Consider the following 13,405-nt stretch of genomic DNA (forward strand, 5'->3'; position numbering starts at 1 on the left):
GAGATCCACAGCCAAGGAAGTTGGTCTTGGCTGCTCCCAGGGTTGAAGGAAGGGTCCCCAGTCTACAAAATCCCCTTACTGATCTTGTTGGGGGGGTGGCATTGGTGCTCTGGGCAGAGCTAGCCCCTGATCAACAATGGGAGCCAATGTTGAGGGTCTGGAGAGACCTGGGGGAGAAGAGGCTGAGGTCAGGAGAAGATATCCCTTACAGGAAGATATACTCCTTCCCCCAACCAGTTGTGGGAGCCTATTCTCCTCTCTCTAGCCTACCATTGCTGACTTCCTCAACCTGGCCTGGTGGACTTCAGCAGCAGCCTGGTAAGCCTTTGAACCAAGGATAGGAGAACATCCCAACCTCTATTCTTGTTTGTTATTTTTTTAAACCCTTACCTTCTGTCTTAGAATTAATACTGTGTAGTAGTTCCAAGGCAGAAGAATGGTAAGGGCTGGGCAATGGGGCATTATGTGATTTTCTTAGTCACATCACTAGGTAGTATCTGAGGTCAAATTTGAACCCAGGACCTCCCACCCCTAGTCCTAGCTCTCAATCCATTGAGCCACCCAGCTGCTGCCAGCTTTATTCTTAAAGGAATAAATCTTTGATCCTCAGGAAGACATGGGGTGGGAGCGATGGGCAGAATCTGAGCAAAGCATCTAGAGGGGTACAACCCCAAACCTCAGCCTGATTCCCTCTGGGTCCTGCCCTTCACAGGTCCTTGCTCCAGCAGCTTCTCTATGGACTCACCTATCATAGCTGGTTCCAAGCAGGTACTGTGCCACGTGGACAAAGGGATGGCGTGGGAAAGGATCCGGGGACATTTGACCGATGGAAGACTTGGGGAGAGCATAATTACTGTCTTTAAGAAAGACGAGTGTGTGGAAGAGGGGTTAGCCTTTAGCTTGCCTTCCCACATTTTGGCTTAATGTCTAATTAACATCTCGAGCTACCTAACAATGGGACAGCCCCCTGCTCTGGGGGCTCCCTAGCCGGCCCAGTCACTTTCACCGGAGTTTTCATATAGCATCTGGACAACCACCTGTCCAGCCGCTACATGAAACCCTGCAAAGGGATACCTGCATGGGGAGCAAGATAGGCCTAAACGGCCCCCAAGGTCCTTCTGTCGCCAAGATTTTATTTCTAGGTCTACCTAGAAGAGTTTGGATGGGGGGCACTGCTGGGCTATAAGATTCCTGGATGATCTCTGCTCTTGACAGTTGCCATCCAGAACCAATCAAAGGAATGACATAAGGGAAGGACTTGTAGAAGAGAGGAAGCAGAAGAGAGCTTCAAGTCAGATTTGGAAAGCTCACTGTGCTGCGCTTCTCCCAGAGAAGCAACATGTCCCCAAAGTCTTAGTGTCCTGGTTTTAAGCTCTTAAAGTTTATTTAAGCCACTATTATTATTCATTATTCTAATTCAACACTTTCAGCTAGGAAAGACATTCAGAAAGCCCTATTTCTCTTTTTATTGCTAGAAAATAAGCCTTGTCCCAGCACAGATACCTGGTTGGGGCTTGAGGATTGGGAAAGATTGAAGGAGTAAGCAAGCCCTGGGCTTCCGATCTGTACATAGACAGGTCCGAATCCTGGTTCTGACACCTACTGTGTGACGCTGGGCTTCCCTTCTCCCCGTGCCTCAGTTTCCCCCTCTGCCAAATGTGTACAATCATTCTCGTACTTGCTGTTCCTTACTGGGTCGTGTTGCAAGTGGCAGGGAGGGTGTTGCTCTTTCACAATGACTCCCTCCCCCGGCAGAGCCAACTCCCTTGTCCCATTCTGCAGGCGGCATCGCCCTGTGCAAGGACGTTCAGAAAGTCTGAGCAGTACTACTGCCCAGTCCTTTCTCTTTGCCAGCCAATTATTTACCCCTGGGGGGTGCTTTAGGAGACTAGGCGGGAGCCTAGACCAGGGGCCACAGGTGAATGGGCTCCAGGCTAAAGGGGGGACTTGGGAGCCCAGATGGCAGGATTGGGGTTCGAGTGCTATGGGAGGGCCTGGGCGGGAGACAGAGGGCCAGAGGGACTCACTCCCCAACCTCCAAGCAGACGATGCCGCTGCTGAGGGCTCGGAGACCCGGGAGACCAGCTGCATCATGAAACAGACCCAGTATTACTTCAGCACCGCCAATGCCTCTTACAACAGCATCATAGACTGTGGGAACTGCTCCAGGTGTGCAAGGGCAGCAGCCGGGAAGGGGGGAAGGCAGAGGGCTCCGGGGCTGCCCCTGGAAAGGGCCCACCCAGCAGGGCCTCACCCTGGCACGAGGAGGCCAAGGCCACTAGGCTGGTGTGGACGCAGGAGCCCAGGCCTGTTTGGGGGTGGGAAGGGGAGAGATTCTAGTAATGCTGTCACCCACTCACCCCGGCCTTCCTTCTCCTCAGGCTGTTCCATGCCCAGAGACTGGCCAACACCAACCTGCTCTTTGTCGTGGCCGAGAAGCCCTTGTGTAGCCAGTGTGAATCAGGCAAACTGCTCCAGGCAGAGAGGCGCTGTATCCTGAGCCCCTCCCCAGACTCCTCTCCCTGCCCCTCACTGCCCTGCTCACCCCCCACTTTAAGCAGGTCTGGCAAGCATGACCCAAGATCCAGGCTCATTGCTAGCTCTGGCCAGAATCTGAGCACCCCCATCCCTACCTGTGTGCACAAATGCATGCATGCAACACACACACACTGCTTTTCTGTGCCACTGGCTTCCTTGACTCGCCACCCCCATGCCCAGCTGACGGGCCGGAGCAGTGTGAACTGGTACAGAAGCCACGATATAGGAAAGGACCTCACATCTGCTTTGACTATAACGCAACGGTAAGCAGCAAGACAGAAGAGTAAAAGGGAACCATGCTGGGTGGCTCAGTGGATAGAGCCAGGCCTAGAGATGGGAGGTCCTGGGTTCAAATTTGACCTCAGACACTTTCTTCCTGCATGACCCTGGGCAAGTCACTTCACCCCCATTGCCTAGCCCATAGTGCTCTTCTGCCTTGGAGCTGATACCCAGCATTGAGTCTAAGATGGGAAATGAGGGTTTAAAAAAATGCAACCACAGTAGAAGGCGCCTAGGGAGTGAGAACAAGAGAAGAAAGACAGTGACAGGACAGAGGAGCGAGACATAGACCTCCAGAAGTCTGGCTGCCCTTTCCCCCCAGACCACCCCCACCCCCTTTCACTGCCTCCCCCAACTCCCTGAACCATGTGTGTGCCCACAGGAAGATACCTCAGACTGTGGCCGAGGAGCCTCCTTCCAAGCATCCCTGGGCATCCTGGTATCCCTGCAGCTGCTGCTCCTCCTGGGCCTGTCACCCCTGCCCCTGCCCTGGCCTCACAATGACCCCCCCTGCCACCTCTGAACCCCATCCCCCTCAGCCCCGGCCCCTTCACCTCAGCCACCCTTCCCTTCTTGCTGTGCCCACCACCCACCACCTGTGGGAGAGTGGATCCTCTGGACTGGGGGTCCTTGGGGTGTGTCCTCCCCTAGGCCCCGCAGCCTGAGACCCCAATGCCATGTCTTACTGTTTTGCTGTCAGAAGATCACCCCAGCCCAACACCTGCCACCTCACGACCACCCTCACTCCAGGCAGTGTGTGTGTGTGCTGGTGCCAAAGGCATGTGCCGCCCAGGCCTGGGCTGGGCTGAACTCTGCAGGGCTCGGGGGAGCATCAGTCCTCACAGTTGCCACTCTCCCTCCCCAACTCCTGGAGTACACTCAGACTCACTAATTCTAAGGAAGGCTGGGGTCAAGGGTTCTATGGCCCCAGTTCCCCAGCCTTCTCCTCTTACCTCTGAGCATCTAGATACCCCAGAGAATGACTGGGGAATAGGGACTAGGAGGCTCAATTCTGGGAGGCACATCACCATGTGAGCTCAGCCCTCAACCTTCACAGACAGGCACACACACACTCACACACGCGCGCACACACACACTCACACGCGCACACACTCACACACGCACATGTGCACACACTCACACACGCGCGCACGCACACACACACGTATATGTTCATCTAGTCGTCTTTCCTGGACCTCATCACACAGGCCACTCAAGACACAGGGAGAGGCCCGTCCAGGGACGTAGCTAAGACCAAGTTCAGATCTAAGCAAAGCACCCACTAGCCAGGGTGGATGCTGGGATCTACCCAAGGGACCTGCCAGCCCCCAGCCCTTTAGCCCCTGCCAGGCAGCTTCCCTGATTGGAGCAAGATAGCCATGACTGCTGAACCTGAAACAACCTGGCTAGAGTGAGGGGATGGACACACACACACACAATCAGTCAGAACTGGCAGGGACCTAGGAGGTCATCTAGACCAATTGATCCCTGCCAGAGACATGGGTACACACAGACACACGGGTAGAAATAGAAACATATGTATTACACATGCATTCAGACATGTTACAGAATCACAGCATTGTAGAGTTTAAAGGGAAACATACACAAACACACACACACACATATATATATATATATCAGTAGGGTGAGAGTCACGAAGCCTTATGTAAAGGGGTTGGGATGGACCTAGAGGCTTTGTCAGGCTTCATCTCTCTGGGGCTGGGCACTCACTGCCTGCTCTCAGTCTCTGCTCTTCACCCCAATCCCTTCTCACTCCCCCAGGAAATGCACTCATCTCCACTTCCTTCAGTTTCTTCCTTGCCCTGCAGCACCCAGTTCAGGTCCTGACCCCCCCCCCCAATGCTTGTCCACTGTTACTTCCCCTGTTACCCTCTACCCCTACCCCTCAGGCTCCAAAGCTGAATGTTAAACTGTGCCAAATGCCAGGTCAGTCACTAGAAGGCCAACCCCTCCAGCTCCTACCCACCACCTACCAGACACTTCACCCTCAATCAATTTTCAGTGTCCAATAGATGTCTCCCCTCCTTTGATCAAGTGTTCACATCTCTGCCCCTCCCCGACCCTACAAAGATTTTCAGATTTCCCCCAAACATCAGCCTAAGTGTCTTGACCATACCTGGGCAAGAGAAGAGGTAGGACACCCCCCCCCCTTCACGGCACTCATCTTCTGCCTGGTTGCTGTGCCATGCCTCTTGGGCCCTCAAGAGCACCCTTTAACCAGTGCCACTCCCCCTCCCTACTTAGCCCTCACTCCAGCCCTGCCTTCCTAGGGATGACTTCAGCAGAGGGAGACACTGAAGTGGATACCCCTAATCCCTCTCCCCCAGCTCTTCACCCAAGGTCTCACCTCCTCAGTTGCCCTGGCACCTGTGTACATTTTCCCCAAACCCTGAACAGGTGCTCACCCCACCACCACCCCAGGCCAAAATGTCCAATCCCCGGAACTGGACATCAGCCCTCCCCACCCTATCCCCTACACACATACACTCAATCAGGCAGGGCCTGGGAAAGCCTTCAGAGGGGGTTTCAGTGCATTCCAATTCCATTTCCCAAATCCTCCAGTGGGGGGGAGGGGCAGGTCACTAAAGAGCAAGGGGAGGGAGGGTGTTTCCTCTTAAGATGTGGAAAAGAGGGGGGGAAGGGGTGATTCATTAATTAATGCTTCATTAATTAATGGTCCTGTTGCTTGTTGCTTTCTCAGTGTGTGTTGGTCCATGCTGGCACAGACTTGAGTGCCAGCTGTGTCTTGGGAGTGTGTGTAATTCTGTAGTTTAGTCAGGTGCTCACTGGAGAATTGAAAAAAGAAAAAAGAAAAAAAAACAAGGAAACCAAGGCGTATACAGAAATATAAATAAATATATAATATATATATTTTAAGTTTAAAAACAGAAAAACTAAACAAAAGCCACCAGGTAGTTGTCCAAACAGAAACTGGGTCTAACTCAGCTCATCTCCCATCTGGCTCAGGGCCTCCTTTCTCTCCCTTCTCTCTCTCCCAACCAGGCCAAGGGAGAGGGTTGGGGGAGAAGGCGCCAGGGGCTTTTTCCTTTTTTCTGCGTTTTTTCCTTCGTTTTTTTTTGTTGTTGGGTTTTTTTTTTTGTACAGACAAGTCGGATACAAAAGCGACAAAAAAAGATAAGAAACTTTGTAAAATATTGTGTGTGTGATTCCTTGTAAAATATTTTCAAATGGTTTATTACAAAAAAAATCAGTTATTAAATAATGTTCATATTTTCACTTCAAATCGTTCCCTTTCCATCCCATCATCTCCACTCCCACCCCCAAACCTGAGCTGTGGAGCTGAAGGAAAAAGGCTCTGCTGGGAAGAGCAATTCTCTGAGGTCCTCCTTTTGGGGATCTGAGGACTGAGACCCAGCCTTGACTTCAGATGTTCGTTCCTTGGTCCTGTTCTCAAGGAACCCCAGGTCTGACGGGAAAATCCTCATTTCAAACAATGTCTATGGTGACCAGCCAAACTCGCGGAGAAGATGAATCTCTTCTCCTTCCCCCATTCCCAGACTGCTTCTTCGCAGTCTCGCTCTGGACGCCCCAAAGTCCGGCCCCTTCGCTCTGGGCCTGGGATTCAAGGCAAACCAAAGGGTGGAGGCAGGAAGTAGAGCAGGATATTAACAATCCCCGTTCCGCAAGGCCTGGGGCGAGATGGGTGATGAGTGCGAGTCTCGTCCTGCCCACCCACTCCAGACAGCTGGAACCCCCAGAGCCAGGTCCGATTTCCCAAGCCACTGCTGCCTTTCCAGTCCCAGGTCGGTCCTTCAGGCCGTGGGTGAGCCAAAAACTCCTTTAGATTCTCGGATATTCAGAGAGAGGCTGACCTCTCTCCCATCACTTCCCGCTCCAGGACCACAACTCCCAACAAGCCCCTCGCTTGCGATCCAATCGGCGCAGGCGCCGTTCTCACTGCCTCACACTGGGAGGCGGACTCCAAGTCCCGTCGTGCCTCGGGGCCGAGAGTCGCGGAGTGGCCCGCTCCTGTTACGCAGGCGCAGTGGTCTGTTTGTCGGCCCCGGAGGAGTCGGAGGCGGCTGCGGCTGTGGCGGCTAAGGAGGCCGCGGCCTGAGGGAACCCGGTGGCAGCGACGGCGGCGAAAGTGGACTTGACCTCCAACCCATGCTCAGGCCCCTCGGGGGTCCTCGGCGCTGAGCCTCGGCCCCGCGGAGGAAGACGGGGAGGGCGCCCCCCGGCGGTGGGCGGGCGGGCCGACCCGGGGCGGATGGGGGAGGCCGCGGCCTGAAGCCAGAGCCGGCCAGGCCCGCGCGGGGTCCCCCAGCGGGCCCGGGGGCCCGGCCCCGTCTCTAGGCCAGGCCCCCGCCCGCGGCCCGCAGTCCCCGGAAGATGCAGCAGCCGCAGCGGTCCGGGCTGGCGCTTGGGCCCGGGGCCCGCCTGTCCCTGGGCGCCGCCCTGGCTAGCGCCAGCGTGGTGGTGAAGGCCCTGTGCGCCTCGGTGCTGCTCCTCTACCTGCTGTCCTTCGCGCTGGACACGGCCGTGGGCCTGGCCGTCACCCCCGGCTACCTCTTCCCGCCCAATTTCTGGGTCTGGACCCTGGCCACGCACGGGTTGGTGGAGCTGCACGTGTGGGATGTGGCCCTGAGCCTGGCCACGGTGGTGGCGGCCGGCCAGCTGCTGGAGCCGCTCTGGGGGGCCCTGGAGCTGCTCGTATTCTTCGCCGTGGTGAACGTGTCTGTGGGGCTGCTGGGTGCCTTCGCCTACCTCCTCACCTACATGGCCTCCTTCAACCTGGCCTATCTTTTCACCGTGCGCATCCACGGGATGCTAGGTTTCCTGGGCGGAGTCCTGGTAGCCCTCAAACAGACTATGGGGGACAGCGTGGTGCTGAAGGTGCCCCAGGTGCGGATGCGAGTGGTACCCATGCTGCTGCTTGTCTCCCTGATGTTGCTACGACTCACTCCTCTAGTGGACAGCAGTGCCCTGGCTTCCTATGGCTTTGGGGTGCTTTCTGGCTGGGTGTACTTGCGATTCTACCAGCGCCACAGCCGGGGCAGGGGGGATATGTCGGACCATTTTGCTTTTGCCACCTTCTTCCCCGAAATCCTGCAGCCTGTTGTGGCCCTGGTGGCAAACTTGGTGCACAGTCTTCTCGTGAAGGTGAAAGTCTGCAGAAAGACTGTGAAGCGCTATGACGTTGGGGCTCCTTCTTCCATAACCATTAGCCTCCCTGGCACAGACCCCCAGGATGCTGAGCGGAGAAGGTAGGCTCATAAGATTCATAGATTTAGAACTTGGGGGGGGAGGGGAAGACCTTTAGAAATCGTCCAATCCACTCCCCACACTTTACAGATGATCTAAAGTTGCATTATTTACCCATGGTCATACAGTTTAGCAGGGCAGGGTTCAAACCCCAGTTCTTCATTCCCAAATCCAGTATGCTTGACATTCGAGGGTCTCATCCTATCAGGTACTGTAGCATACTCTGAAAGCTCAGGAACCCAAACCCAGTGCTTCTCCGTTTAGGGATTTCATTCTCATCGTTTCTATTTCTAAACCTTCACTGAACATCCAGTTTTATGTGCCATTTTGCTGGGAGCTGAAGCTCCAATATAAACATTAGGGTGCCCTCTTTCTTCTGGTGCCAGGAAACTAGAGAAAGCTAGGAACATAATCTGATTGTTTTTGAGGGAAAGGAAGGGGCAGGCAGAAAGACCACTTGTCTGGAAGAGTCTCACATTTGACTTGAAGTGTTGTACTGATTGTGCATGTAGGACTTACTGATAACAGACTTGGATTCTTGTTCTGGCTCTGCCAGTAGCTCAGAAGGTGACCTGGACTCTACTCTTAGCCTAGCTTCTTGTCTGAAAAAAGTGAGAATTGCCTAAAGTCCTTTAGATTGTAAACTACAGAGCTAGGAGTTGAAGCTAAGCAATCAGGATTAAGTAGCTTGCCTAGGGTCACACAGGTACAGAAGACCAGATTTGAACTCATGTCTAAGCCTAGCATGTCTGTCCACTGTTCTGCCTGGCTGCCCTGCACAGAACTCTTGATTCCACTGTGTTAACTTGGTGTCTTCAGAAGCCTTAGGACTAGATCCTCTCTTGGTCCCTCCAATTTGTACATTTTGTGAATCTGAAGTTTTTCTCAGCGTATGAAATGTAAGGCCTATATGAGAGCTAGAACTCACTATTCTCTAAACTCGGCTATAATTAGATAATTTCCTGCAATCTTGGGTTTACCTAAATGTCCCAAAGCTCAAGCCTTCAGGTTTTTCTGCTAGATTCACATTGCATGTGAAAGTTTGAGGTATTTATTATTGCCAGAAAACTCTACCCTTTGGTAGGTAAAGCTTGCTGCTTGTTTCTCCCCTGAGCTCCCTAGGGGACAGCCAGACCCATTGAATAAATCAGCTGTTTCTGTTTCCCCCGAGAAAACTGCTGCTTCACTTCCTGTAAACCAAGCTAAGCTTCAGCTACATTATTCACACATATGTGAAATCATAGCCTGCCCTTTTCCTCAGGTTATTAGCATACTTCAAGCAGGAGAGAGAACTCCTCCATTTAACTACATCAACATCATATCTCAATCACCTTCAAACTTTATTCTTGAAAATTATCCCTTTGGAAATAAACCCTTTGGATCTGGGCCTAAAGGGTTTAGAAAGTGCTTTCCTAAACTTTCACTGATCTCACAACTCTGTTAAAATAGGTAATAGCAGTATAGCTTGCCTCATTTGACAGAGGAAGAAATTAAAATCAAAAGAGAAATGATTTGGTCAGGATCACCCAGTGAGTGTCAGAGCTGGAAAAGGAATCCAGGTCCTTAGGACTCTAGTTGCTCCAAGGATCATCTACTTAAAAGTTGAAACAAGCTTTTTGGTGCTGAGAGGGTGGGGCCTTGATGCTAGAGTTCCTTTGTACCCAGAGCAAAGGTCAGTCTTAACCACCCTGAAGATTAGGGGTGGGGCCAGGAGACATTTTTGACTCCTGCCTGGAGCTTAAAGCTTTAAGCTTTAAAGGAAAAATTCTGAGGAAAAGATTCTTAGAATAGTATTTAAAGCTGTTCTCTGTCCCAGTCTTAACCTCTCAGTATTCTTTTCTCCACCCAGGTGAGGCTAGGAACAGGCTGGCTTTTTCAGAATTCCAGGTTGTATGGTAAAGACAAACTTGACAATTACTTGCTCTCTCCTAGCTGAGAACTTCAGGGGCTGAAAGGACCCAACTAAAAATGGGACAAAATAGGCAAACTTAGCATGTCTGCCCAAAGACCAAATACAGGAAGATGATTGTGAGGCCCCTGGGGGCAACAGCACTGTGGCCTCCCTATTCCCAATTGTCACCTGCCAATTAGGCAGGTTTCTACCAGCCCTGAGTTTAGGGTCATGGGGTGGATTAGGGAAGCACAGATGATCTATAACCGCACAGATCAGTTAGCAAGCTTAGCCTTCTATCACCATGTAGCTGCCTTGACCCTCCTAATAGATCTCTGGAGCTGCCCATGCACATTCTCAATCTTAAGTGAACCTCTCAACAGAGAACAAGTTGAACCCTGGTCCGTGTTCCACAAGGAGAGTGTAATGGAAAATTCTCTAAGCTCTGGGGTCTGATCTAGACACTAGCAGTTACTAGAAATCCTGACCCCAGGTTCCTCATTACACTTGTACTGCCTATGTTTTAGGAATGTTGGCAGGAAAGTGTTTTGCCTATCTTAAAGTACCATTAAAAAAAGTACCAAAAAAAAAAGTTGTTAGTATGCCTTGGTCCAAAACTCAAAATCTATTAACTGATTAGAGACCATCACTCCAGAAAAAGTGTAGGAAGTGACTGGAGGAACAGGGAAAGAAGCTTATTTCCCCACAGATGGAAATTAAGGCCCAGAGAGGAGGGAGGGGTTTGCCTAAATTTATATAGTGAATAACAAAGCTCACTTCAGAGGATGGTGCCAAGACCTGTTCCACAACCTTGCACTGCTCTTTAGAGCCTTGGGAAACTTACCTTCAAGCTATGGATGCAGACCATCAAAAAGAATGGTTTAGGACTAGTGAGTCCCCTAACTAGAAAGGAAACACTTGTCACAGCTTTGCCAGGAGATCCTTCCCCAGAGAAAGAAAAGGTAGACTGACCTGTCCTGGGGGCAAGGGACTTAGTAGGAATGGTATAAGAGGAATAGCTGATACTGGTAAAATTTAAGAGTAGGGATGGGCATCAGAGATTAAGTGATTTGCCCAAAGTCATCCTGCTAGGAAGTACTTAGAGATTTGAACCCAGGACCTCCTGCCTCTAGGCCTAGCTGGCCATCCACTATGCCACCCAACTACCCCCAGCAGTCTTACTTTCAAAGCATCTACTCCTCAAGAAGTCCAGGACACTACAAGGGCCCATTCCTAATTGCTTTCTGGTTTCCATCTCATATCCTCTATCTCATCCAAAGTACCAATCCTCACTGCCCTTAGGGCTCAGAAATATTGTAGATTGAGACCCAGCACATACTTGCCCTGAGGATCTAGTCCTGAAGGGACTCCACCCATACACCCCAGCACTGTTATCCAAGAAGGTAGAACCTTTGCTGTGCCTTCTTCAGCTGTGGAACTACCACAGCAGGACAGGTGCCCAGGAATGATTTGGGATGTCCAGGGAAAGAAGGTAAACAGCAACAGCTGGCTGATAGCATGTAGTGCCTGCTTCTTTGGAGACATTTTAATTTGATCCTCACAGCATTCTGACAAGAAGGGGCAGGTAGTATAAGTTTCGTCCTCATCTTACAAATAGGGAAACCAAGCTCAGTGACACAGGTAGTAGTAAGCAAGCCACTGGGCCAAATTGAAAGAACATTTTCTGACTTCAACTCCAGTGTTCTTCCCACTAAATCAAAGCAAAACTTTCCCCCCCATCATCCATAGCACCCAGCAGGCACAACTGAACTATATACAGACTCAGTATTAATTGGATTGACCTAAAATGAAAAATTGCTTAGAAAAGAAGCAAATTGTTTTCAGAATGGCAGAGATAGCAGGGAAGGGGAATATAATAGGGATATGAACAGCTAAGTGGTACAGTGGATAAAGCATTGGACCTGGAGGCAAGAAGACATGATATCTTCCTGAGTTCAAATCTGGCCTCAAGACACTTCTAGCTATGGGACCTTGGGCAGGTCACTTAACCCAGTTTCCCTCAGTTCCTCATCAGTTTAAAAAAAAAATGAGCTGGAGAAGAAAATGGCAAGCTACTCCAGTGCCTTTGCCAAGAAAACCCCAACTTGACCATGAATCACAACTAAAGCAGGATGTGTGAGGAACTATAAAGTTGATAGAAAAAGCTGAGGGGGGGGGGGGGGGCAGCTGGGTAGCTCAGTGTGTTGAGAGCTAGGCCTAGAGACGGGAGGTCCTAGGTTCAAATCTGACCTCAGCCACTTCCCAGTTGTGTGACCCTGGGCAAGTCACTTGACCCCCATTGCCTAGCCCTTACCACTCTTCTGCCTTGGAGCCAATACACAGTATTGACTCCAAGACGGAAGGTAAGGGTTTAAAAAAAAAAGAAAAAGAAAAAGCTCTGGGACCCAGCACAGAGATTCTGATGCATCTGAGACCAAGCCCTCTCCATAATCATCCCATGTCTTTTCTTCCACAGGCAACTAGCCCTGAAGGCCCTAAATGAGCGGTTGAAGCGAGTAGAAGACCAAGCTGCCTGGCCTAGCATGGATGATGAGGATGATGAGGCCATGAGCAAGGTGGACAGCCCCCTGCTCCCTGAGAAAATCCCTAATCCCCCTGGGAAAGGGGCTGCCCCTGAATCCAGTCTGATCACCTTTGAGGAGGCCCCTCCCCAGTTGTAACCAGACCTTCCAGCCCAAGGGCATAACTCCCTTTCCCCAGCCTGGTCAGTAGTCACACCATTTGGACCACCCTGCCTCTCTTTATCTCCCTGCTCAGCTATACCCAGAAGCTGACTGCTTCCCAAGGGGAGAAGGCAAGGAGGGAAATCCTTTTAGGTCCATGGGGTCATTTTGTGTGTACTCTGTTGATGCCAACACTATGCTCCCCTCCACCCCCCAAGGCCTGGCTAACTCACCAGACAACCACTAAACCCAGGAGCAAGGAGCACGTGTTCTGGGACCTGGCCCATGATTCAGCCTCATAATCCCAGTTCACTGGTTTGGCAATCAGGCCCAGTGGGGTAACTTGATTCCTTGGATTCTGTGATAGACCTTTGTTGGTAGAGCAGTCCCTCTTCCTGCTTTCAGCTACCAAGCAAAGGTTTGTCAAAAAAAGAATTCTGGGGGTCTAAGGCTGGACATGACAAAGCCCAGCCCCAAGGCACCTCTGCCACCCTGCCACTCCTAATCCCTCTACCCCAGGGATATGTTAGTATTGAAGTTTGGTTTTTCCTTGGCTGGGGTCAGGCAGGACATGTGAGTAAGGCTGAGACAGCCTTCATCCCCAGACTGGACTCTCTCCAGAATAGGGACTTCTGTCGGGGCTAAAATTCATAGAGGTGTTTTTTTAAAGGACCACTTGAATGGGGAGCCTGGACTCTCAGTATAAATAAAGCAGTTCTTTGAGGACCGGCTCCTAGTGGCTTTGTCCTGAGCATATGCCTCATTG

General features: G+C 51.5%; 2 protein-coding genes across 3 annotated transcripts in view; both read left to right on the forward strand.

Annotated features, from left to right (window-relative positions):
* Positions 1-6,082, forward strand: part of CACNA2D2 (calcium voltage-gated channel auxiliary subunit alpha2delta 2) — a 452,436-nt gene extending 446,354 nt beyond the window's left edge. For both annotated transcript variants that reach the window (XM_056805022.1, XM_056805023.1), the window contains 6 exons: positions 266-318; positions 713-768; positions 2,046-2,169; positions 2,382-2,491; positions 2,719-2,801; positions 3,200-6,082. In XM_056805022.1, the coding sequence (XP_056661000.1) occupies positions 266-318; positions 713-768; positions 2,046-2,169; positions 2,382-2,491; positions 2,719-2,801; positions 3,200-3,340 (567 nt within the window). In that variant the 3' untranslated portion in view covers positions 3,341-6,082. The remainder of the gene's footprint in view (positions 1-265; positions 319-712; positions 769-2,045; positions 2,170-2,381; positions 2,492-2,718; positions 2,802-3,199) is intronic.
* A 737-nt stretch (positions 6,083-6,819) lies between these two features.
* Positions 6,820-13,362, forward strand: TMEM115 (transmembrane protein 115). Its single transcript, XM_001378621.3, has 2 exons — positions 6,820-8,066; positions 12,432-13,362. Exons 1-2 carry the CDS (start codon positions 7,192-7,194, stop codon positions 12,634-12,636), a joined length of 1,080 nt encoding a protein of 359 aa, XP_001378658.1. The 5' UTR covers positions 6,820-7,191; the 3' UTR covers positions 12,637-13,362.
* The last annotated feature ends 43 nt before the right edge of the window (positions 13,363-13,405 follow it).

The sequence above is a fragment of the Monodelphis domestica genome, chromosome 7 (assembly GCF_027887165.1).
Source record: "Monodelphis domestica isolate mMonDom1 chromosome 7, mMonDom1.pri, whole genome shotgun sequence".
Lineage (NCBI taxonomy): Eukaryota > Metazoa > Chordata > Mammalia > Didelphimorphia > Didelphidae > Monodelphis > Monodelphis domestica.

What these genes read in the sequence shown, in the direction of transcription:
- TMEM115 (XM_001378621.3), top strand. Translation starts at nt 7,192, where the DNA reads ATGCAGCAGCCGCAGCGGTCCGGGCTGGCGCTTGGGCCCGGGGCCCGC. An exon ending in CAGGATGCTGAGCGGAGAAG is followed by an intron (nt 8,067 to 12,431) that starts GTAGGCTCATAA and finishes TTTCTTCCACAG; the next exon opens with GCAACTAGCCCTGAAGGCCC.